At 43.9% G+C, this 25,588-nt stretch overlaps 3 protein-coding genes across 6 annotated transcripts; 2 read left to right on the top strand and 1 right to left on the bottom strand.

The window, feature by feature from the left end:
* Positions 1-3,766: 3,766 nt before the first annotated feature.
* On the bottom strand, positions 3,767-10,948 carry hormad1 (HORMA domain containing 1). 4 transcript variants are annotated; one of them, XM_086038942.1, is made up of 16 exons: positions 10,809-10,948; positions 10,362-10,430; positions 9,402-9,546; positions 9,105-9,168; positions 8,290-8,326; positions 8,149-8,169; positions 7,965-7,991; positions 7,810-7,877; positions 7,550-7,698; positions 6,705-6,862; positions 6,570-6,638; positions 6,162-6,219; positions 5,874-5,929; positions 4,922-5,011; positions 4,344-4,400; positions 3,767-4,102 (listed from the first exon to the last, which is right to left on the bottom strand). In XM_086038942.1, the coding sequence occupies exons 2-16, from the start codon at positions 10,392-10,394 to the stop codon at positions 4,022-4,024; spliced, it is 1,113 nt and encodes a 370-aa protein (XP_085895068.1). In that variant the 5' UTR covers positions 10,395-10,430; positions 10,809-10,948; the 3' UTR covers positions 3,767-4,021. The 4 variants fall into 4 exon arrangements, with proteins under 4 accessions (XP_085895068.1, XP_085895067.1, XP_085895069.1 ...); XM_086038941.1 differs by lacking the exon at positions 10,809-10,948 and adding an exon at positions 10,623-10,737; XM_086038943.1 differs by lacking the exon at positions 10,809-10,948 and adding an exon at positions 10,623-10,737 and having other exon boundaries at positions 4,344-4,397.
* A 109-nt stretch (positions 10,949-11,057) lies between these two features.
* Positions 11,058-19,681, top strand: ensab (endosulfine alpha b). The gene is made up of 4 exons (XM_086038276.1): positions 11,058-11,151; positions 11,241-11,298; positions 14,949-15,071; positions 16,005-19,681. The coding sequence occupies exons 2-4, from the start codon at positions 11,242-11,244 to the stop codon at positions 16,176-16,178; spliced, it is 354 nt and encodes a 117-aa protein (XP_085894402.1). The 5' UTR covers positions 11,058-11,151; position 11,241; the 3' UTR covers positions 16,179-19,681.
* Positions 19,682-22,375: 2,694 nt separating this feature from the next.
* mcl1b (MCL1 apoptosis regulator, BCL2 family member b) lies at positions 22,376-25,047 on the top strand. Its single transcript, XM_086038950.1, has 3 exons — positions 22,376-23,019; positions 23,833-24,083; positions 24,196-25,047. The coding sequence occupies exons 1-3, from the start codon at positions 22,521-22,523 to the stop codon at positions 24,310-24,312; spliced, it is 867 nt and encodes a 288-aa protein (XP_085895076.1). The 5' UTR covers positions 22,376-22,520; the 3' UTR covers positions 24,313-25,047.
* Positions 25,048-25,588: the final 541 nt, after the last annotated feature.

Raw genomic sequence — 25,588 nt, 5'->3', positions numbered from 1 at the left:
ACGTGGCAAGAGGATACACTCCACTCCGAGTCAGTTAGCGCCTCATGCCGATTGCCGCGGACAATGGGGCAAGGGCAAGTTTGTCCCACCCCTTTGCGCCCCTCTTGGTTGTCCCCCCCAGGAGACACGAGCCGGGGGCAGGCCGCTCTAATGGCCCAAGCGTGACATTTAAACCCCTGCCCTGCGGTACTTTCAGGGGGGCTTTAGTGGAAAGGGGGAGCATTGAACACAGAGAAAGAAAAAAAGGGTGTACGGGCCCTGGCTCACCCTGCACACGCGTGCCCCGCCTCCGCCCTTCGGTTGCGAGCAGTGGGGGCCCCCATTGTGAGCGGCCTGTCCCCGAAGAAAAGCCCTTTTGCCGAGCAAACAATTCAGCTGTCCACTCGGATCACAATGGAGGCACATCCCGTCGCTTTTGAGCATCTGCTTGGACTCGCCGGCCAGCGTTCATACATGCACCTCGGCACGCTAAATCCGGAGTCTGCCGGCCCACCGCCACCTGCTCTCGGCATCCCCGCCCGCCTTCGAGCATTCCCGATTCCGATCAATAGCGCTGACAGGGACAAACGCTGAACAGCTTTTTTGGGGGGAATGTTTGCATCCGAGAAGCCAACTGTACAAGCCGAGCGTGACGCTGTGAAGAACAACAAGAAACGGGCTGGAATTGCCGGAGAGGGCCTCTGTCTCAAAGCCTCGTCCATGGCCCCCTGACGCCCCCTTGTGGAGGATTACAATCAAGGCACAGTAATCAAACGGCGGTCCACCAATTGTCTATGGCTGGATTTCAATTCCAATTCCAATTTACAGTCATGCCTACATTCCTACGCCTATATTGTCTATTTCAATTGAGACATATCCCACATGATTGTGGGTGGCGTGTGGAAAACCTCGAGTGGCATGTTCACATCATATCCACTGTAATGTATGTCCCTTAAATGTAGCATATTTAGACCACCTTTTTGATTACACTCAAAAATATATATACAGTAGACCCCCGCATACTCATGGTTTGGCACCTGTGCATTCACCTATTTTTATTTTTATATTTTTCTTGACTGTTTTCCATTACACAAACAACAATAAAAAAAAAAAAAAGACCTCCTTTGGAACAAGTACCAATCGATGGAGCAAAGTATGTGCCTATCAGAGTGAAAGAACATCCAAAGGAAATTTCATTCACCTATTTTTGAAACATTTTCATTATTGTTGTGTGTCGGAATCTCAAATTACGAGCATTTTTCCAGGAGAATATGTGAGTGCCACATTTAGCGGATTTGCTGGCGCGCCCACTCGCTGCCTGCGAGGTGCTAACTGTGAGCGGGGGAGCGCTAATCAGCTCGCAAACATTTGCTGCCCTTCTGGCAATGTCAGAGGGGTCACAGTTCTTGGGCTGGATGTCCACTGAATCGCTGCCGCCGCGGCCTCCGAGCAAGCCTCTCCACCCAACCGGCCCCCCCTCGGGGCCCACGGGCCCTGCAGGCACAATCACAGAAGCTGCCTTTAATCTCCGCTGAGCCTGGACTGAGCTCGGCTGCCTGTCCATCAGGCCTTGACCGCACGCCGGCTGCCCGGACCGCGGCTATTGACTGGGACACGCCGCGCCGCGCTCTCATTGGTCGGCCGGCGTGTTTGCACAGCTGATTGATTGGCTTGCGCTGCCCGCTGGACGTGTGTCCCTGAATTTCATTTCAGAATTCATTTGTGGGCAGCGGCTGTGTGCAGAAATGAAATGTGCGAGTGAAGGATTGTGGGCGAGGAGACGCCTTGACGGACTATTGTTGGACTAGAGAGAAAACGTAGAAGGCAGCGTTAAAAGTCGCTCATATTTACATCGCGGCGTTGCGAGAATAGCTCAAGTCACGTTTGGCAAGACCGCGGTATATCTGCCATATATATCCTTTAGCAAAACTTGAGTGCGTCTGTCAACAATGGCGCCATTTCCATGTTTGTTCAAACAACGCCTGCCTGCTGATTCCATCTGTGGGCTGTTGTTGGTCACATTGACTGAATGTGCGGGGCCGGAAGTTCATGTGACAAGTCAACCCCAAATTTTTCATTGCAACAATATTGTCTATGCAGGCCCACTAGTCAAAACACGGCATTCTGATTAATAGTGCGTTTGTGCAATATGAGTTGAGCAGTAAAATTCACCCGTTTTTATCCATCTCAGGGGCGGCCATTTTGCTACTTGCTGTCAACTGAAAATGACCAGATCGGTGTCAAGTCTCATATATAAAATATGCATTTATCGTATATTGCTTTTCTATTGGCTGTCCATTGATACATGTCGTTTGTTTTTTTTATGGTAAAATGCGGCTGAGTATTCTTGTTGCTGTTCCCATTCAGTATATACTATGTGTTTAGTGTCCACTTTGACACAAGCACTGCTGATGTTGTACGGTACATGGATACTTTATTCTGGTGTGTTTGTGCACTTTGCTGCTGTAAAACTGGAATTACCCCATGGTGGGTCTAATAAAGTCTTATTCTGGTCCACAAGCAGACGGGTGGGGTTGTACAGCTGTGTTGCATTTCACCCCTCGCAAAGATGTGCCACTATTTCTCGTCTGTATCACGCCCTCTGCTTTATGCCTCTCTTCTTAATAACATTGCACACGCGCGCTGAGAGACAATAAAATAAATGCAGCGCTCCACACAATGCCCGCGTTAAGCCGTAAGCGGCCATTTGATGGAGTCCACCCCATCGAACCCCCACCCCCATCTCCAGACAGCGAAGGGGCTGCTTGGATATGCATCACAAAGGCTTCCTGCGGTATTGATCGGCAGCGGGTTTGGGCAGTCTATCAGCAAATGTTCCTCTCTCCGGGAAAAACAATAGGAGATTAAAAACACACAGCTCGGCTGCTGACGGGCCCAAAGGTCACTTGTGCTCACGTATAATCCACTTTCACTTAACGGCTTCATTTCCAGCACTCCACATGCAAATGCTGCGAGGTTAGTGACTTTAGCGTTCGCTGACGAGTGAGTGCAAACTGAAGGGCTGTTTACACGAGCCAGGTTGTAAGTGGACGCAGATAAAATAGCTTAGCTCGAGAACAACTGTTACGGCTTCCCCGTATATGTTGAAAATGCTCGTAAAAATCAACGCGTTCACGCGTGTTCTGTGTACATATGCAGTGTCCAGCAAAACAGCGGTGGTGAAGAACAGTGATCTATCAAAATGTACATTAAAACACACCTACGTCTAGGGCTTGAAATAAAGGCCCCACCGGAATCCGCTTTGCAAATTTAAAGACCCTAAAATTGTGGCCCGCAAGTCAACCCAAACATATTTTTTTCAAGAATATGTTCCCAGCAGGCCCACTAGTAGAAACACGGCATTCTGATTAATTTTGCGTTTGTGGAATATAAGTTAAGCAGCAAAATGCACTCGTTTTTAGCCATCTCTGGGGGCGGCCATTTTGTCTTCTGTCGACTGAAAATGACCTCACAACTCCTCACAGCGACCAATCACGGCTGACCTGTTTTCTGAATCTGAGCCGTGATTGGTCGGTGTGAGCCGTTGTGATGTCATTTTCAGTTGACAGAAGACAAAATGGCCGCCCCCAGAGATGGCTAAAAACGGGTGGATTGACACTTATTCCACAAACACAACATTTATCAGAATGCCCTGCTTCAACTAGTGGGCTTGCATAGAACATATTCTTGAAAAAAATATGTTTGCGTTGACTTCCACTTCAAGCATTTAAACTGCCCATCCCTGAGCTAGGTCTTCGTACAAGGAAGTAACTATACAGTCAGTAAAAACCCTTAACACTTGTGTCTTTTATTCCAGCCTCCAGTCCTAATCTGCACAAGTCAAACTTGTTTGGTCAACATTAAAAATGGCTCAACAACAAAACGAGAATGCTCACAATTACAAGACGAAACCAGAAAAACTCTTCAAACTTCTCACAACGTGCTGCTGAAACAATGAAGTTCTCATGTGGGATTTTGAAAGAACCTCACAGGTGAGCATCGACAACCTCGAAAAGGAGGCAAGCGTGTGTGTGACGGTGGCTCACGGGTTCACTTTGGACTCGCTGAACTTGCGTTTCTTCAGAGGCGTCTCCTGACTGCTGGGGATGTCGTACCGACAAACCTGCCGAGAGAAGTTTGGAAAAAGTGAGCCCACGTCCCACTCTACAGGGAGTGATGACTCATCCGTAACACAAGAGAGATTTTCGTGAGCGCGCCACGCACGCCCTCGCAATGGTGAGCTCTCGTGGTGATCTTGCTGCAAAAGCTGCTTCATTTGCCTCGTCAGCCTTTTTTGTTCAACATGCAAGTAGCACGGAACAGCAAGGCACATTTTCATACTGTTAAGAATGTGTTCTTCTCACCATATTGTTCTTTACGGCCGCTTGCTTCTTCGTGTTTGCCGTTCCCTTTGTCTGCTGCTGACATCAACACGCGCCACAGTGTTAGGATCGTTATAAATAACTTTGCTAAAGACATTGCACTCGTCAAAATCTTAAGTGACGGCCTTATTGACAGCTTCGGTCATATGAAGACACCGCCTTGTCCTGGCCTTTGGCTTTGGACAGAAAGCTTATCTTACACACGGGTGTTTGGGTCTTTAAGTCTTTAGACACAAAACAACGGCATTTTGCAAAGACCCACTGTGGCCTTCTGTTTTAATTCTTACACACAGAGCTTGGAAGCCTTTGGTTTTCATTCTTACACAGAAACCCTTAGGCCTTCTGCTTTAATTCTTACCCAAACACCTTTGCGATTTCAGCTTCAATTCTTACAGAGTTTGAGACCATCTACTTTAATTCTTACACTAAACCTCTTTGGCCTTCTGCTTTAAATCTTACACAGAAAACTTTGGGCCTTCTTCTTACACACGCACACTCTATGCAAAACTTCCCTTGAAAGCCTTTTGTGAGACTAAGCTCCAATAGCGAGATTCACTCACCGTGGAGTGTTGGATGATGCGTCCACTCCTGGTGGTCATCGTGGACACCTCCATGTTGGATGTCATCGTTTTCAGCACATCAGTCTCCATCTGAGATGAACAATTCTTCTTCTCACCACTTTTGAATTATTCCAACATTTATTCAGCCATCTTTCCAAGTGTACATTTTTGTTGCTGCTTTTTATTGGAACTTTTAAGTGTTTTTTAAATCTCATGTTTGCGTTTTATCATTCTTGACTCCTTGTCATTGATTGTTTGTTGCATTACTTTCATTTTCTTCCCTGATTTTTTTTTTTTTTTTTTAAACAACGGCTCAAGTAGCCGTTTTGCAGTTTTTAGACTTTTTTTTTAAATACATTTTGCAGGAGGCAAAACCACGTGCTTGTTCAGTGTAATGGCTAGGGCGACGCCGTATCTTGACTAGGAAGCTGTAGGATGGATGCTCTATTTATTTTTAGATTCAAATTTATTTATGGTTATTTATAAACATTGTGCTTATCATGTTATGTTTATTATTTTCTCCATGTTTGCACTACACACCTACTGCTACAACTGCTACTTATGGTCGTTTAGTAACTATTAAACGGATAATCTAATTTCATTCTGTGTACACTTCTGTCATACTGCTTGATGATGCCATAGCGCAAATGAAGCAAGATTGCTTAAAATCAGGTGCAAACCAATTGTCTGGAAAGCCTCAGTGATTCATTAAGCTTAATTTCGCCATGTTGGGACATTCTTTCATAATACTTAAAAGCATTTCAAGAGTTCATCTGCTATACTTGCCGCTGTACAGCAAGATCATAGTACATTTTATTGACCACTTGATGGCGCCATAGAGTAAATGATTTCGGTACATGTGCGGCCAGCACAGTTGACTGAAAGTAGCGATGCTTCACGGGCTTCATCTCACCATCACTAGACTTGATGCCAATGATGATGTCAGACTCACCGTTTTGACCTCACAAGTGCCCATCTTCTCATGGCAGCTCAGCTCAATCTCTTGTGCTGATGAAAGACAAAAAGAACCTAAAACTTGAAGGTATTTTTTTGTTACTTCCGAGGGAGGGGGTTGTTTTTTGGACTGAGTTTTCAGGCATGTTCAGACCCCCAAAAGGACACACATTCATCAGAACAATTATAACAATAATAATAATAATGTAATAATAATAAGCAAGAGGGCTTTGACGCCACCTGCTGCTTTGGACCTAATCAACAATAAGAACTAGCAGGACTTTACCTTTGATGTCTGTGTTGCTGTTTTGGGGTGTGTGGTCCACATCTTCAATCTCAGACCTCTACAGATGGTGAGATTAGCAAATATAAGAAGGTTTTTTCTTTTTTTTTTTAAATGGGAAGGTAAGTGAAAAACATTCTTTACAATAGTATATTCTATGCGCCCACACTCGACTACACATTGCATTCTGATTAATACATACTGCATTTGTGAATTAAGCAAAAAAACACATTTTTATCCATCTCAGGGGGGCGGCCAAATGAGCTCGTTTACCTGCCGGTGGAGTAGAAGCAGCTGCGGCTAAAGCTAAACTGTGGCAGTTTTTTAATTTTACTTTCTGGACCTGGATTTGACACCTCTGCGAGAGAGGGTGGTGTGACTGTGAGAAAAAGAGTGTAGCTAAGAACTCACCTGTGACAGGCTCCCGTCACGTTTTATCCTAAGATACCACCTATTTCTCCTTCCAGTGGTCTCCTCCACCTATGGACGGGAAGCGCCAGCTACAACTGTCAAGTGCGAATCGGCGGTCAGATTCTAAGCACTCACCGGCTCCAGCCTGTGTCTCTCGGTGGCCATGTCCACCTTGAGGGAGTGGAAGGGCGTGACCACCTCGCCCATGGTCAGACTGACCGGCTCGCGCTCAAACACCAGCATGTCGCCATCAGCCTCCTTGAAGCCCGGTGGCTGGTAGTCGTGCGGCGTGACTGATAACGACACGATGAGGACACGGCTTTCAAATAATAATAATAAATGAATACAATGAAACACAAATATCCAGAAAGTCAATAAAAAAAGAAATACAAGGCTGATTGTTGAGAATACTAGACACACCGAACAAAATGGAATGTCCGGTACAGGCCCAGAAATTCACTAGAATACCCGTCTTGTTTACCAGGCGGCAGTATAATATAGTCATACAGAGCCAAACGAGTTAGCATTACCGCAACCCGCAGGGGTTCAGTCAGCTCAGTCATATTTTTCCCCAAAGTATAAAGACTATATGCCTGTGGCTGTGAGTATTACGATACTGTTGGTCGACATGAGTTGCGGCACCATTTTAGTTCAAATATCCATTGCTGAAAGGGTTATGACACACAACTATTGAACTTATCCGTTTGCCCATCAATGGTGTTTTTCATTATTCATCATAACATTAAGCTACATTAAGCATTTCAAGGCAATCATTTGGTTGTTCTAGTTTAGACACATAACATGTAAATCCCTTTGATTTATGGTTATTTTGGCAGTAAACGTCAACAAGGAGTGGCATAAAACACCTTCCAACCACTTTTTGGAATAATTGTTCACTATCTGCCAAAACAAGTTTGCGCGTCCGCAATAGATATTGTCATAACTTTTGGTATAAAAACGTCCTCCCTGAAGCCGTTTACCGTCATCGTAGTACGCCAGTGTCATGTTGAGGAAGATTTTGTTGGGCAGAGGGCCGAGGTTCTGCATCAGCATGTAGAGCTTCCTCACCAGCAGGACGCTGGCCTTCTTTGTGCTGCCAACCGCAATGGCAAAATCCTTGCTTTGGGTGCTGATGGAAGCGGCACATGAAAGAGCAAACAGTGAACAGGTGAGGTTACCTCGTGTGTTTTTTTGTCATGGTGCTTTTCCAAAAAGTGTTTAGTGAAAAGACCAAAAACACCTCCCAAAGTTCATCTGTGCCCCTTCTGTGTTGTACTGAATCCTGAATTGATAAAACTCTGTCACTTTCTGCAAGGGGAGAAATGACAGACGTGCAGCATTCCTGTTAAGTGTTCAGTGTTTGTTTGTTGTGTCGTCACAGTGGAAGTGCAGTACCTGTGGGTCGTTTGGGTCTGAAGAGACCTGCAACAGTGGCAGATGTAACGTTGACTCAAAATAGCTAATGGCAATTTAATTCCAAACATGTGTCTTAAATTATACTTTACTTGTACAATAGTATACATAATAATTTCTCACATACGTAAAAAAAAAAACCAAAAAAAAAAACAAGCATACTTACAGACATAATGAGTGTCCGCAGCTGGAGGGAATAACAAATGAGAATTGGTATGATGCAAGATGTTAAAATGTGAACTAATGTCTAAGATTATATGACAAATCACCATCCTAAAAACAATGGACATTGTTGAATGTGTCTTACATATTTCATCTGAATGGCGTCAAAGCATCCCATCATCCTTCAAAAGGAAGCAAGGAAACATGTTATGAGCAGGAGACACTCAAGAGCACAGCCCGCTTGGTGATGTAATTGTTCAAACAATAAACTTTGATAGATTATTGATGAAACTGGTGATTGATAACACCAATGAGAATGTCCCCTCTTGTTTTGGTACATCTTTGAAACAATTAGTATACATGAAAGCTAATTCCCCTTCAACCATAAATGAAGCAAAGCAATTTCGATTAGGTGTGTGTGCATGTGTGTGTGTGTTTAATTACTGACCAATGTAAAATATGTTGAAAATGTCTTGCTCTCTTTGGCGATGCAATGTTAATGACTCAACAAACATGCCATTTTTTTTTGTTGCCTGTAAAGTGAGGTTTTGGAAATGCAAGGATTTTGCCTGACACCAGCTTTGTCACAAAATGTTCAATATGATCACGAAAATAGAATCAACTCTTTGATAAATTGTGGATTATAAAATGATGTAAACAAATATTTTGTATCATTTAAACATTTACTCAATATAGTGTACTTAGCACAGCAGTATGTGTGAGACAACAAAATCACATACATCCAATGATTTCTTTTATCGTTATTATTATTAAATGAGGGAAAAAAAGCATTTAAGTGAATTATCGTTGTACTGGTACATGTGCAAATGTTTGACCACATAAGAGCTCATAGTTTCATTATTCCACTATATTTTCACAATGACGATTGTGATGAGGACATCAAGAGTACTTTGTAGTGGCCTGCCTCTTGTTTGTAAGAAGAAAGATGCAGATGTTTACCATTCAACAATCTGACAGGCGCCAGGACAACTGCGCTCCTCTCTGAGGATCATCACTTTCTGATCTGTGGAAAGGAACTGGTTGATATAGACTTAAAAAATACAGTTCATTAAATAGTCATCATTTTATTGGGGTTAATCAAGTATTGAAGCATGTAAACATCATTAACATCAGTAGCAACATCCTTCAATGATCTTTTTACCTAAATCATTACATGACACTTGAGTTTTGGCCCAATTTCCCCTTTCTGGGCGCCCTTCGCATCATCAATTGACCAAACACCAATGGTTGTCTGACCTTCAATATATTTGCTCCCGTAGGCTCTTTCTGGAAAAATTCCTCGAAGGTACATGATGCCCGACACGCCTATGGCCAGAAGATTTTTGATGACACTGATAGACTGCAACTCAGACACAACCTGATTGGGCAACAGTTGAGTGTCCTGCGGAAAAGACACAAACTTGTTTATTCACACAGAACCACCATAGGGCATAAACCATTTACTACAGCTGTCCTTTTTTTGCTGTTATACAGGATGAGCCAAAAGTAGGTATGCATACACTTTAAATTTTGTTCATTGTAATACATTTCCCAACTTCCATCACGCCTGATGCATTATTCCTTCCATTGCTTAGATCTGCTTTTCTTTATTTATTTCCTACCTCCTTCCTTCCACCTAAAACCGGTTTTGTCTCTTTTTCTTCTCTCCTATGTCCATTCCCCGAGACACACTTTTTATTTTGCATCCTTTCTTTCTTTGCTTAAAACTATTTTTTTTACCTTCCTTCCTTTGACATCCGTCCATTTGTGCTTTCGAATACACCATCTTTGTGCTTGACTCAAATTATTTGCAATTATTGAAGGTACCTCTCAAAAAATTGTTAAAGTAATTTAAAAAGAGTATACCATAGTATATAGTTGTAATAAGTTAAAAGTCGCTCTTCATTTGCTTTGACATAAGTGTATGTGATGATGTGTGACTGGGCGTGAGCCGTAGCCGATATCAGTTTCTGAATGAATGTGCATTTTGTTCCCGCATGTGGGGAAAAAAAGCAACTTAAGAGCATCGACAAATCCGTCGTCCTTTAAACACAAACAAGGGCGTTATAATACTTAAATAATGTGATGTGAATTTAAGGGCTCTATTACTGCTGAGTAGGAAAAAAACATCTGATTTATGATTCATTTCAGATTTGGTTGAGTTACATTTACAGCCATTGCTGTTAAACATTAAGTCATATTATTGATTACATTTACCTGAGATGTCCTCACTCGTTGTACACATGCCATATCTTATATAAAACAAATTCTCAGGACAACAGAAATCTGGAAGAAAAATCAATATTATCAAAACGAAGATAGCTGATTACATTGGTTTAGCAATTGAATTAGCTAGCACATGAGCTAGCTAGTTATTGCAGCAAGTCGTTCTGAAACAATGATTCATCACTAGCTAATAAATTGAAAAATTAAAATAAACACTCTTAACATTTATCACAGACGGAGAATTAACTTTACCAGGACAAAGAGTTCATCTAGTGTAAAATATTTTCGAATATTTTCGAAAGTGACCTAACTCAAAACTTCATACAACGGCAAACGATAAACGTTTGATTGACAGGTAGCAAACTCAACAAGTAGCCAATCAAGAAAGAGAGGCGTTGCTTTCTTCAGGTACAACAAGATCATGACACTTATAATCACCTTGTCCCGTCATTACATTTTATTTTATACGTCCATTAAATAGAAGAAAAAAATTGTAAGTCAAAGTGAATCTCCGTCCTAGTCCTTAAAATCGTATTTTGGTCAAGTGTTTGACAGTGTTGATGCAGCGTTGCGCAGGCATCGCCCACAGAATCAATGTCGCGAGCCGATTGGACAAAAAAAGCTGCGATCGTGTTGTCCAGGCAAATACCGCTTTACCATTAGCTACTGTATGTGTCACTCACAAGTACGACACGCCCCTATCAGTGATGTCATTCCTGAGCACGCCATTTTTGTTGGGGAGCAGTCGTGTCTCAGAAAACGAGGATTAGATTGTGTACAGGTACGTCAAACCGTACCTTTTTTATATTTTCAAAGGCTTTTGGGCTTTTCTGTCCACCCGACCAACCGCTCGTCCCACCACACTCACAGAATGTCGTCAGAGAACCTGGACTCGGACACTCAGATGGACTACGAGGACGAAAAACAGGTGGGTTTGTGGCTGCTATCTATCTGTTGTGGGCTAATTTAACGCGTGCTAGGCCAGCCTGGCGAGGTTGACGTCAAACTAGCACAAGCTCGCCTGACATCGGTGTCACATGAAATGCCCCGTGTTGTTCAAACGGCGCCCATTTAACTGCACGAAACGCCATTCGTTGTGCTCCAAAGTGCTTCGTTTTGTTTTGTTTTTTTCTGCGGCAACAACATTGTCTGGTCTCTCGTATTCATTGGCTGGGGAACCGCGGCTTCTCAGGCCCCATTGGTGCCTCTGGAGCCTCTCGGGTTGTCTTAAAAGTTGTTTTTCTAAATTAAAAACCAAATGCCAATAAACGTTGGTAACGTCTTGCCCCATTGCCATGAGACTCAAGTGACAACTATCGCTGCACGTTGACAAAGCGATGAAAGTGATCAAGATAAATAGTGAAATAGCTGCTGATGACGTCTTGCTACGGACACCGAATCCTATGGAAATCTGTTGAACGTGTATTCAATATCATTGATAGTCACTTTAAGGTCCATGTACAAGTGCACTCTTTGCCGTCATTAGAAAGATAATTCAGCACATTCGTAGAATAACTACGAATCTCAGTCTCACCAGTAATGTGTTTTTCCATATCTGTATGATATTTCTGCTTAGTAGTAGGACAACTACGTTATTAGTGAGGCAAAATTGTTCCCTCGTTGACATCTGCACGCTACTAAAACTACTAGTGAAGTGCTTGATGTAACTAGTGAAGTATTACATATCATTAGTAGGAGTACTAGTAGCACACAGTTTTCAATTAGTACACAGTTTTGCTTCACTAGTAAAATGTAGCTGCTGTATTGGTATGTCAGAGTTGTCCTAATAGTGTGCAGAACAACCTTAAGTTCGATATCAATGATGTCGAACAAAGTTTGAGCATTTACTTGATATCCTTGAAATCCATCTGGAATGACTACGGCGCACAAGTAGAACGATCATGTCGTAGGGTTTTGCACCTCTTCCTTCCGCTACTGTATGACATTTCTGCACACTAGTAACACAACTTTGGCATACTAGTTAGGTAAACTACATCTTAACAGTGTGGCAAAACATGCTAGTGGTGCTCTTAGTAGGGTCCAGGTGGATATTAGAGTGTGAAACTAATAGTACTGGTAAGGTTTTACTTGCATGTTAGCAGGCCAAAAGTGGCACTATTCATCCATTCAACCAGCGCTTCTCCTCACAAGGGTCGCGGGCGTGCTGGAGCCTATCCCAGCCGTCTTCGGGCAGTAGGCAGGGGACACCCCGAATTGGTTGCCAGCCAATCGCAGGGCACATAGAGACAAACAAACATCCGCACTCACAATCACACCTAGGGGCAATTTAGAGTGTCCATTCAACTTACCCCGCATGTTTTTGGAATGTGGGAGGAAACCGGAGTGCCCGGGGAAAACCCACGCAGGCACGGGGAGAACATGCAAACTCCACACAGAGAGGCCGGAGCCGGGATCGAACCCACGACCTCTGAACTGTGAGGCAGACGTGCTAACCAGTCGACCTCCGTGCCGCCCAAAAGTGGCACTAGTAGTTGAAAAAAAAAACTTGACTTGTAAGTCACAGACGTTCTACTAGTTTGCCCTAGCCGTTCGGCTAATATGCTGCGACAAAGAGCGTACTAGTACATATTAAGCTAGTCATTAAGGATGTTTGCGCAAACAGCTTTCCATGTAACCCTTTTTATTCTCTATTGTTGTAAACCTTCATAAAAACAATAGCGTCATCCTTGATGAACAATTCCAAAAACTGCAGTTGGAATTTATAGTCCAGCACGATACATCTGAGCTGGTGTCGTCTGCCAGCAACAGATCTTTTCATTGGTTCTCTCATAATAAAGTGCGTGGTGACATTTTCGTGCAACAGTAGCATGAGTGTCCTCATGTTCTCGTCGTATTTTGATAGAAAACATTTCACTGTCTAACTCTTCTTGATGGTAGAATATATCGCCCAGTAGGTCTTCTCACAATGGATCCATGTGATTCAGCACACCAACACCCACCGCATCATCCCTGAGGGACTCGGTTCTTCGGCTTTGGTGTCCTCCTGAGTCGCTTTTTTTTTTAAATCCCTGAACAAACAAGACTCAATACACTATGTAGATGCATTCTTGCTCACAATGTTGTTGTGTGTTTTTTCCTGCATATGCACTCTTGCACACAAGGTTGTTTGTTTTTTGTTTTTTCCCTCCTTTCACTTTGCATCTACTTGGACTCAAATGGCTCAACACCTCACTATTTGCTGTCATTTTGTACCAACGTATTTGTCTCAAAGTCATGAAACAAAACCTCTTCCTGATCTGCACTAGGTGTGTCCTGCTGGCCCAGGTAACTGGCGGTGCTCAACACCCGGCGCTTATCGGACTCGTTTGTCTCGTGTGACAGCTGCGAAAGCACTCGCTTTGTTGGCTCCAAAAGCCGTGATTGTCTTGAGCCCTGGGAATTGGTGTCAATTAGGTCAACGTGGCTTAAGACTTACTGCAAACAGTACATGGAACAGCCAGATTTAGCATGAACCTAACAGGAAACGTCATTATCATAACATGTCATGATGAAATCATCGTTTATATAATTTCATTCCGTCTGCCAATGAGAATCGATAAGAGGATGGATCCAGAAGAGAATCCAGCGATCAGTGCTGTCAGAATCAGCACTGGCCGTGCATATTCATGATAACGTGATAAGTTTCGATATTTATTTCATATTTCATGTCTTCAAAATGCGCACAGTGTGGTAAACTGGCTAGACCAATTTAAGTGGATATAAGTCCGTTTCTTTGGGGTAAAATGTAAAATGATTTTAGCGTATTTACAGTATTCACGAAATTTGTACTGGGCCGGTCAAGGCAGCATCTGTAATGTCCTGCATGTGGTTGCCCAACACGGTGCCCTACTGCCTCAGGGTCATCAGACCACCGTCAGACCCTGGAATCAATCATGAAAAGACTCGACGACTCGACACGTACAACCTGGCCCGGTTGCTGGCCAATTGCAGGACTCTTACGGACAATTCACAGTCTTCACTGAAGCTAACATGCCTACGTGTTTTGCAATGTGGGAGGAAAAATGCACACACGCACGGGGAGAACATGCAAACTACACGGGAAGGCTGCAGCCAAGAATCGAATCCTGAACTTCAGAACGCTGAGGCAGATATGCTAACCAGCAGAGCTGGGCACGTGACCCTTTACCCTTGACCCGGGTACGGATGACATGTTTTCTGAATCTGAGCCGTGATTGGTCGTTGTGAGCGGTTGTGGTGTGGTTTTCAGTCGACAAGACAAAATGGCGGCCCCCAGAGATGGCTAAAAACAAGTGCATTTTGCTGCTCAACCTATATTGCACAAACACAAAATTGATCAGAATGCCGTGTTTCAAGTAGGGGGCCTGCATAGAACATATTCTTGAAAAAAAGTATGTTTGGGTTGACTTCCGCTATAAGGAAAAGAAATGTGCCCGAGAAAATGGGCTAATGTTCGTTGCAGCTGTACCTTGGCTTTTGGGGGGAAGTGAGGATGGCTGCAAATGATCTGCTGTCACATTAGCATCTGTTTGTGAAAAGAGAGCTTCCCCCATGTTGACAGAAACGCGCGTTGATAAGGATGTGCGCTTGTTCACACAGGACTCCCAGGAGAAGAACGGCAACCCGGTGAAGGCCGAGGAGGCCAAGTTGAAGGCCAAGTACCCCGGTCTCGGTCAGCGGCCCGGCGGCTCCGACTTCCTCATGAAGCGGCTACAGAAAGGGGTGAGACGTATCTGTAGCGCAACAGAGATGTGTGATTATTTTTCATTTTGTTGGTTTGTTATTATTTGACCACCTGACACTGTGGGAAATCAACAGAAAGGTCTGGCTGAGGCAGGACAGCCAAATCCAAAGCCCCCCTTTAATAATCCAAAACCCAGGAAGAGCATAGAATAAAAGTGTGTGTGTGTGTGTCACAATGAAGACTGTTGGCTAATTTAATATAGCCTACTACGGCTAGTTAGAACATAGGCAAGTGGTCAAGAATAGACCGCGCCGGAGCACTTACAATCGCTTTATTGAGGAAAAAAAAAAAAAAACACATAATGAGCACATTAGTGCATACACGCAACTGATGCCTGGTCACGCCAAACTAGCAAGAGTTTTTAATTGTGAAGTTGGTCCTAAATAATGCATTGTAGTAGATTTTGGGCTCCAGTGTGCACTGTCCACTGGACATTTGGTTAGGTACCACAGATGAAACATTTCACAGCGAGATGATCATGACCAAGAGTTTTTTCAGTTGTTCAATTCAAAACATGAAACTCGGGTAGAGTCACGACACAGTGGAACATTTCATGACTTTGTTTCTTAGAATGTTGATGCTGGCAGCTAACAAACAAACAAATTCTCCATCTTAAGATGATGACAATTATTAGAGATGTAGTAAATAGGAAGGAATTTGTTCTGAGAAATATTTTCCCATGTGTTTAATGAATCTCTACATTTTCTTCAGTTAAAAGAACTTTCCAAGCATAATCCCAATTTATGGAGGTACACCCGTTTTGTGGTATCTTCATTCACAAGTTTAGCTCACTGTATGGAATACAGGAAGTGTATGTTTGATTGTGGCTGTAGTCCGGAGCGGTGTGCAAATGCTCTTTCTCATATCTGCCGTGTGCTACGCTAACATGGCCGACCTCTCTTGTCGCGCAGCAAAAATACTTTGACTCGGGCGACTACAACATGGCCAAGGCCAAGATGAAGAACAAGCAGTTTCCCGTGGCCGGCGGGACCGACAAGAACCTGGTGACCGGCGATCACATCCCCACGCCGCAAGACCTGCCGCAGAGGAAGTCGTCCTTGGTGACCAGCAAGCTCGCCGGCTAGCCTTCGCCATCGCGCCAACAGAACACCCCCTGCCTCACCCGTATCGCCCCCGCCCCTCCCCCCCAACGCCCCCACTCGTGTCGTCACACCAACCGCCGCCACCCCCTCTTCCCTTGTCATCCGCAGGCAACATCCAGGCAGACTTGTTGAGCGATGGGCTTGTTTGTGGGGCGGAAAGAGGCGTCCTCCTCTTCCGCCCTCTCCCGAGCACAGCGTCCCCTGCCGCGCGCTGCGCTCCACCTCTTGTCTCGGTCGTCCGTGTTCCAAGATGGTTGCCGTCGGCAGGTGTGTGGCTTCGCCGGGGACTTTGTGCACTTTGTGTTTTGGTGATTGATGTGCGTCAGGGACTGGGGGATCCACCTTCACGCTTCAGGATGCGCTGCGGGGTTCGAACGTGCGCACGTCCTTACTTGCTCGTATACCAAATTTGCGCAGGTGCGAAGGGAGTTTACGTTGCTTTACTTTGTTGCACCCTCGAAAAGCAACGCTGCATGATTGTATCCGACGAGAAATCCCAACGGGAGGGGGACCACGTCTCGATTTTCTTTGTATTTTTTCGCTGTCCGGACAATCCACAGCGCAATCCAGTCGCTGAACTTTTTCCGACTTCTGCTTTCGCCAGCGAGCACCGTTGCACTGGCCGCATGCTCCTCGCAGTCGTGCTCACACGGGCATGCCCTTTGTGCGGTTCACCTGCGTGCTTTGAGCAGGAAATCATGCTTCGGAGTGGCAGGAAGAGTGTGATGTTTTTCTTAATGTCCATTCTGACGGACTTTCTCTCGTGGAGACTCGTCATTAAAAAGCACAGCAGCCTCAAAGTGAAGCGGCGAGTCACACGACGGCAGCAGTCGTCATCTCGAGTAGACGGGTGGCCCGCTGCGCACGTGTGCTGCTTCACTTGGCTTGGTTTGAAAGACATCCATCCGCACGTCGTGACATAACGCAACATGAAATATTGTCATTGGACTTCGTTAATGTTTCTACGAGTGAACTTCGATTTCGTATGGAAAGCCTGTTGAGCAATTATTTGATGTCCGTGCTATCCAGTACGCACTTTGCGTACAAGTCAGCGCACTGGCAGAACATCTTTGTCGTACCAAAAGTGTTTTGCCTCACCACTAGTGCCATTTTTTTCACTGACGCGTTCATAAACTAGTATTCTTTACTAGTATGACTTGGAAGTAACCAAAAACGATTTGAATCGAAAAATGGATTTCGATTCGGCCAAATCCATCCGTTAGATTTGTAAATGTTACGTTCTTGAATCGGATCGCACCGCATGTATCGAGATACATATCGAATTGTCTTTTCTGAGGGATGTGCGCCAGGTATAAATCAGTTTGTTTTGTTGGTGCTGATTTGTTGTTTCTTTGAATTGAATGAACTTGCATGGAATGGGCTTTGGCGAGCTTTTACAACCACGGCAAAAGCTACAGCCGTACCATATCGATTCAAATCGTAATCCCACTGACGCAATCGTTTGGCTGGAAAATGTACCCTTCTTGAATCGTTTTGTGAATCAAGATACATATCCAATCCTCGTTTATTGGAGAGATGCATATCCCTATTAGTAGCACTGCTAGACCCAACTCGCAGGCACGTGTCACGCACTACTAGGCACCTTGACCCCTCTAGTCGTACCAAAACGCCCACTAGTAGTTTTGCCTCAAAGTAAGATGTAGTTGCTCTACTAGTATTCCAGAAATGTCTTACGGTAGTTCACAAAATGTTACTACTCAAACACAGTTATTCCAAAAGTGTGCCCTGGTCTGTCTACTACTGTGCTGAATTGTCTCACTCGTGAAGACGAAGAGCACACTAGTGCATGGATGTCAATCTGGATATCGAATAAAAGCTCCAACTGCTTTCCATAATCTCGGGCGTGTCCACAACCTGATAGGAAGAAGCAAGTCCAGCTTCGCTCTCATAAAAGTAGGCCGTGGCGTTCCCGCAGGGCTTCGCTCGCAACTCCTATTCTCAGCAGAGCGCAGAGACGACATGTCGTGACGCATCGTCGACGCCTCGAGCAAGTCAAATCGCTCTGCAGCCCTGACAAAGTTTGAATTTCAAGCGCATGATGTCGAGAACGAGCCTTTCAGGGAACGTTTGCACTGTCGGTGATCGGGTGCAGGCGAGGCACAATGAATTTGGAAAGTCGCTTGAGCAGTTAGGCCATATCCTTGGTATCCACCTCAAGCTTCGTCTACTAGTGCACTCTAGTAAGACAATTCGGCGCACTAGTGGAACGGCTCTCTTGATAGTACTAGTTGATTTCTTCTTTTTTTTTTTTATCCACTACTCTATGATGTTTCTACTTACCGCTAACAACTTTGGCATACCAATAAGGCAACTGCATGGTATTGGTGAGGCAAAACTGCACTTGTAAACATCATCTAGTGAAGCGCTAGATGATATGAACTCATTCCCTGCCAACCGGTCTCGAACCAGAGTTCCCCACGTTCGCCAGCTGATTTAGAGCATTTTGACAGATCTCGGAAAATCCACGGAATATTTTGTGACATTGTAAGCACCGAACCTCCAAAAATAAAGAGCAGATGATTTACTGTCTCCAGGAAAAAAAGTTTCTTCCTAGCTTATTCCATTCTTTAGTAATCAGCAGTAGAACGTGGGTTGGTTTCACCCCCAAAAAACTCTGTGATGACAAGTTTTTGTGAGAAGTCAAGCAGAACAGTGGCGTTGCCGCTAATATTTGTTGCTTTTGTGACACCTCAAACTAATTGTAAAACAACAGAAACAAGACTGAGAAAGGGCTTTTGGTGGGGGGGGGGGGGGGATAAAACCAAACATTTATTTACAGGTACAACTAAGAAACTGATGACCCACCCTTTGGCTTGAAATAAACATCAGCGGCTTTTTATGTGGCGCCTGCCATTCACTCCATGAACCATCATTTCTCATAATGGCAACATACACGTTCTGCAAACTAACACCAACAACACCGACTCCGCTTATACCATACATCTAGATTCTCTCTTCGAGTGTTAGGTGCCGCTACTTGTCTGACTTCCTCCCAACGCGTTGGAATTTCTCTCCCTCATAATTGACATGCCAAGCCTAGATTCACCCTCCTAATCTTTTTCTTCAACTCAAAAGCTGTGCTGATTTCAAATCAAATCAAATCAAATCAAAACAATACAATGCCACCATCTACAGAGGTCTGTCGGTCATTACAGCGGTTTACAAACCTGAATTTTTCAAACAAGCTCGACGAGCCCCTTTTTAACGCCTTCCTGTTGGAAAACATACCGGTACTTGGCGACTACATTTACACGGTTGGTGGCGGCAAATGGTCGGAATCTAGTTGCCGAATATACGGCTGTAAATCTGTTAACGAAAAGATTTATATAATGTCTGTTATTACCGGTAGCAGGGCAGTTGTTAAGTAGTGCACAGTTTTGCCTCACTAGTAACATGTTGTCCTACTAGCATACCGTAAACTGGACATCAAGGCTGTCATATAAATGCTCAAACGGCTTTCCATACATTGTCAGCCTACTTGTTTCTCTATTGGTGGTGCACGTGTGTGAATACATTGTAAATAGACTTGTGTGAATGTGTGTGTGGGTGCGTGTATGTGACTATTTGAAGGGGCGGCATGTGTGAGTCTGTATCGTGTATCGATGCTGCTGATTCAGGCAAGTTTGCCAATTTGCTCGGTGGCAGCGTCTTTTCTCTGTGTCGCGACACAGGCCAAAATGCGTGGAATTTGCCTCGACGTCACTTTGGACGCCAACTAAACATCTCGCTGTGGTTGGGTTGAAGAGAAAATGTGGGTGATGAGCTACCGCGACGGGAGTTGTGATGGGCTCGTTCCACACGGGGCATTTCTCGCGTGCCCGAATGTAAACGAGACGACGAACGAGCATCTCCTTCATTTCCGTTCTTGTTGTGTTCTCCTCTCCTATCACAAGTATATACAGTATATATAAATTTCACCCTGGCTTGACATCACTGCAGGGAAACCAGAGGCCTCCATGCTTCATGGACAAACATGTTCCTCAATAAAAAAAATAAAATAAAAAAAATAATATATATATATATATATATATATATATATATATATATATATATATATATATATATATATATATATATATATATATATATATATATATATATATATATATATATATATATATATATATATATATATATATATATATATATAAATAAATAAAGGTTTACATGACAGGAGAACATGTGGGAAACATGGGAAGACAGACTTAATGGTGTGCTTGGAATGTTGATCTTCTGTGGGGAGTCACGGAGAGTTTTTGTTTTTTTTGCCAGTATTTGAAATAAAATTTTACATTAATAAAGTGTCGTCTTATTTTTCTACAGTGTTGACACGTCACATGCAGAGCCAGCCAATTATCTTTCTTATCTAAAAAAAAAAAAAAAAGTGAAAATTTCCCCACTGTGGGATCAATAAAGGCATTCTTATCTTATCTTAAATTCAATTTTTTTACTGTATAGTGCTAACTTAATTACTTATTGAACAGGTTAAGAATCAGCCCATCATCAGACCAACTCAACCACACATGAACAAGTATTACCGTACTTTTTTTTCTATTTAGGTTTTTTGGGGGGGCGGGGGTGACATAATGAAACCAAGATAACGGATAACAGACGCTCATTTTTGTAGTAAAATTCTCAGCTCTGGTCAATAAAAATAAACGTATTTATTTTTGATTTTGGCAGTTTTTGGTCCTGCAGCGCAGAAGTAAATGTTATTCAAATGAGGGGGCAGTCCAAAGTGTGTCTTGGGTTGACCGCAAACAGACAATTACAAACGGGGGGTGTAATGGGCTTCCGACTATGCTTAGTCCGATTGTTGTTTTTTTTTAAAGTTTCCCATCTATCATTTATCGCCTCCAAAATGGGCATCCGTGATAGGCGGGCCCTTCCGTCTCATAGGCGGAATGCCAGCTCTGGTTGGAATTATGGCCAAAACGTTCAACCCTGGTGTATACATAATTGCAAAGTTTGATGCAAACACAATACTGCTCATCACAGAAATAACACCATACCTGCAGCAGCATCATGCTTTGCATCTCTGCTTCTTTAGCTTAGTCAAGGTGGTACATTGATTATATTATTTTGTTATTATGCTATAATCAACAATTTTGGCATGTTTTACCCCCTCCTTTTAAAAAATATTTCCGTGTAGATGAAAAGGAAAACGTAAAAGGACGCAATAAGCGCATTATAGGCAGACTTTGCCTAAGTAGAGCTTTCCACCATCAACCACGCGGGGGAAGCAAAACTTCATGTCTAGTGTGTTTGTCTTCTGGCTCACTAACAACAAAGACGGGAAAAATGAATGGAATGTTTTCATTTGCAAATAGGGAACAGAACGTCTTGGAACTTGGACATGTGGTTAGTCACGTAGTCTCGACAAAACCCCGTGATGAGACACAAAACTATGTCTACCTCCCTCTGTAACATAGATTAAGAAAAACTGCGTGTTTCTTGTACATTATTCATCCACTTATTCATTACACATGTAACAAGTACAGAGCATTGAAATGGGTAAAACGGTATGATAGCTATACTGTCTCTATATGCCCAGTGTAAAATGCAATGTACAGTGCAAATTGCAAAAATGGAGAAGACAAAGATTGTTTATATACATAGTGTTTGACAGTTGTTGGGGGGTTTTTTTGGGTGGGGGGGGGCCTAACACAGCCTATACTCAAGCAAATATTTCAATCAAATAGTAAAGTGAAATCTATTTATACAGCCCTTACTCCTAAAAGAGTCTCAAAGGGCTTCATACTTTCAATAATAATGACACCCCCCTAATCTAAAGCATCCAAAATGTAACATTGTTTCCCCAAATAAGTCAATAGCTCACCACTATACGGTAAATGAAAAAAATTATCCCCTCATTAATTTTGTTAGTTTTCAAATAGAGAGGAGATTCGGTGTATGTGTGTGTATATATATATATATATATATATATATATATATATATATATATATATATATATATATATATATATATATATATTTATATATTTTTTAAATGTATATAAATATGTTTTAAAAAATGAAAAAAGAATCCTCACGTAAATTTTGTTACTTTTTGAAATAGTTATGTTGAAATCAATCTAGAGGCCTACGTCATGTGACGTCACGGTGACGCGGCCACCAGTGTATATATATAAGATACACGAGTGTTCGTTTTTCCGCCTTTGAACATCAGGGCAGTTATGGTAGATTAACTAGAGCCTCGACTAGCTTTTGTTCTACTTGGAGACTTTTTCCCCCGGACCCCCACCTTCCTCGAGAATACAAGAAGAAAAAGCGACCTTAAAGATGAATATGATGCAGCCCACGAGACGCTTTATGGACTTCATGTACCCACAAAATGGAGTCGTGGACGGCCAGTTGCATTGCTCTCCCTCTGCGGTCGCCGATGCCGCCGCCTCCTCGTCGTCACCGCAGCTCGCTGGAGCTGCGGCCACCTTGGACGCAGTTAACGGCAACAGCGGGGCCGTCAAGCAGCGACCGAGCGACCTGGGAATGTTCCTCAAGAGCCGCTTAGCCCCCACAAACCACCGCAACAACAGCGACGACGACGACGACGACGTGGAGGCCAGCGACGGCTCACCGCCGGATACACCCGTGTCCCACGACCAGCAAGCCGGCGACGGCCGCGACGACGTGGAGGACGCCGTGACTAGGAGCCTCATTAGGCGCGTCCTCATGGACTTTACCGGCCTGTCGACGGCTCGTTGGAACGAGAGCAAGGCACATTCGACCATGAAAAGAGTCGTGGCGAACGTTTTGGAAAAGCACAAGTACAAGTACAATGGTGAGTGGCTCGCTCGCCATTTTCCTCAACCAGGAAATGTCTACATGTCTAGTGTTCGAACGTATTGTTCCAAAGGTTGGATTTAGTCAAGCATTTTGTACTGCATTTAAAACGATAGTATATATAATATCCACTGAAAGCAATGATCATTCTTCACACGTACTAAATAGTAGCGCGTTTCAACAAATGAACAACTTTAAAAAGTACAAAGTCGCTCAGAGAGGCAGCAATAAAAAGAGAGCAAGTTTACTACCCAAATGAATGCGATTATGAAAAAGACACTTTTGTAAACTAGGCCTTGTATTTACAAAAGGTGTTGTCGACAAACATTTAAATGACCCTGTGAGGCTTATGAGTGTATAACACACTCCCACAAGTGACCAGCTTTATTTTGAAAGCAACAAAGTACTACAATAAGGCAACGGTTAAGATGAGTGGGTAACTTTCTTTGACACTTTTTGAAACTTGGCCTTTTATTTAGACACGATATCTCGGCCAGCAAAATGATATTCCGAGCTTAGTGGACAGTGGGAGGTGGAAACTTTTTACAAGTGAGCAACAAAATGTACATCGAAAAATGGACCGCAATGAGAAGATTGGACATGTTTCTTGAAACAACTGACATTTGAAATAGCTGTTTAGTAAACTCGGACTCAACAAACACTCTTTAATGTCCTTGTAAGGCTTTTATTATTCCAAGCCAGCAGCAAAAAGTACAATGACAATGTAACGAACAGAAGAGTGGACTTGTTTCTTGTGGCAAATGTGATATGAAAGCACACTTTGGCTAATGGGACCTCAAATTTCCTCAAGGTATGATCAACAAATTGTCTCTGGACGACCGAGGGGACAACGTGGGCTTTGTGAGTGAGGTGGCCAAGGGCCTGTTTTCGGACGGGGCCACCAACTGGGGCCGCGTGGCCTCCCTGGTGGCCTTTGGGGCCGTCGTGTCCCAGCACCTGAAGGAAAAGGGCCGAGCCCACTGTGTGGAGCCGGTGGCTGAGGAGATCTCTTCGTATCTGCTGTCGCACCAGCGCAACTGGCTGGTGAAAAACAACTCTTGGGTAAGTCAGTGAGTCATGGCTGACTGTAAAGTGATTGTGTAACACGGCCAAGTCTACGTGTCAAGCGGCCTCCGCACCCCACTACAAGTCATCCCTTTGGTTTTTATTCCAGGATGGCTTTGTAGCATTCTTCCGAGAGGCGGATCCCGAGTCTACAGTGAGGAACACGTTAATGGCCTTTGCTGGAGTGGCTGGCATCGGCGCCACACTGGCCCTGTTGATCAGGTGAATTTGTTGGACTTGCTAAAGACCGTTTTTGAAACGACGCTGTTGCTGGATGCGTACGAGCAACGTCCACGTTCCCCCTGGACATTAAAAGATGCAAAATAAGGCAAAGTCGCTGTTTGCCTTACTCCAGGCCACTGGACGTTCCTACCTATAGTTTAGTTTTCTTTTGCAGACGCGTCGGCTTTTCATGGATTGACTTCATCCAGCAATTAGCAATTATTTAATTTACAAAGAAATTTATTTTTTCTAATAGATATAAAATATGTTTCTATGCAAATTTGTAAAGGATTCATTCAATTTTTTTTTTTTTTTTTTTTGTGATCGAGTTAAAGTTGAAGACAACACTGGTGTCGTTGTAATAATTTGTAGCAGCAAACGCCAGCCACATTTTCCATGCACAGCAAAGAGACGATGACGCTCGTTTCCGTAAGTCTCATTCCGGAACAATCCGGCCTTGTGAGCGGAGCGCGGAACATTTGCATCGGTGTCGCTCGGCGCTTCCTCTCAAGTCAGATCAGCGCCAGGAGCCAAAGCGCTGCAGAACTTCGGGACGGGAAGTACTGCGCCCTGGACCCTTTTGAGTTTCACACGAGAATCTTTTCAAGGACTGAGCATTATGAAAACAAGGGACTGCGGACGAAGGGTCTTGAGCAAGGGTGCTTTGCACGAGCCCACCTGTAAGCTACCAGGAGAATGTGTAGGTGGAATAAAAAAAAAAAAAAAAAAAGTAACACAATATGATTTTGTTCATGCTGTCTTTCTGTTGAGGGAATTTCTGTAAATGCAGAAGTTTTTAGTTTTTGTCACCCACGCGCCACTTACACTCTATTTCCCCTTTATCACACCGCAACACAGTTTCTTAGAAATAAGACCCCTCCCCCCCGCTTACACCCCACATCCGCCAGAATTATATAACGGCTCCATGGTACACGACAATGTGGCCTCTATGTCCGCCCGGGAACTTGGACTCCTCCCGTGTTTGTTCAGGTCTTCACGGTTGTCCCGGGTTGCAACACAAACACGCTCCGAAGAGGAGATGGAAATCTGTCGTCTCCACGGTGACGATCAGTGACGTCGGCTGCCGTGGTTACGCCAGCAGCAGCCTGGTTCTCTGGGGGGGAACCGTGGTGGGGGTGGGGTTTGGGGAAGAAACAAGGTCTTTGTGGGCAACTTGACAGGAATGCTTGCGTCATTCAGGAGCAAAAAACAAGGCCGCATTGCAGCATCTTGGGGTGGGGGGGGGGGGCGGGGGGCTGAAGCTCTGACAATGACTTTGA

The sequence above is a fragment of the Filicampus tigris genome, chromosome 8 (assembly GCF_054856515.1).
Source record: "Filicampus tigris isolate MCC_2025a chromosome 8, RoL_Ftig_1.0, whole genome shotgun sequence".
Taxonomy (NCBI): domain Eukaryota; kingdom Metazoa; phylum Chordata; class Actinopteri; order Syngnathiformes; family Syngnathidae; genus Filicampus; species Filicampus tigris.
This window is presented reverse-complemented; position numbering and strand designations above follow the sequence as displayed.

Bases quoted from the DNA above. Each gene is read 5' to 3' on its own strand.
- hormad1 (XM_086038942.1), bottom strand. From the start codon at position 10,394: ATGGCATGTGTACAACGAGTGAGGACATCTCAG. The intron at 9,547-10,361 runs GTAAATGTAATC...TCTTTTCCGCAG, and splicing joins AACGAGTGAGGACATCTCAG to GACACTCAACTGTTGCCCAA. The intron at 6,863-7,549 runs GTAAACGGCTTC...TGTCGTTATCAG, and splicing joins ACTGGCGTACTACGATGACG to TCACGCCGCACGACTACCAG.
- ensab (XM_086038276.1), top strand. From the start codon at position 11,242: ATGTCGTCAGAGAACCTGGACTCGGACACTCAGATGGACTACGAGGAC. The intron at 11,299-14,948 runs GTGGGTTTGTGG...TTGTTCACACAG, and splicing joins ACTACGAGGACGAAAAACAG to GACTCCCAGGAGAAGAACGG. The intron at 15,072-16,004 runs GTGAGACGTATC...CTTGTCGCGCAG, and splicing joins TGAAGCGGCTACAGAAAGGG to CAAAAATACTTTGACTCGGG.
- mcl1b (XM_086038950.1), top strand. From the start codon at position 22,521: ATGAATATGATGCAGCCCACGAGACGCTTTATGGACTTCATGTACCCA. The intron at 23,020-23,832 runs GTGAGTGGCTCG...AATTTCCTCAAG, and splicing joins GCACAAGTACAAGTACAATG to GTATGATCAACAAATTGTCT. The intron at 24,084-24,195 runs GTAAGTCAGTGA...TTTTTATTCCAG, and splicing joins TGGTGAAAAACAACTCTTGG to GATGGCTTTGTAGCATTCTT.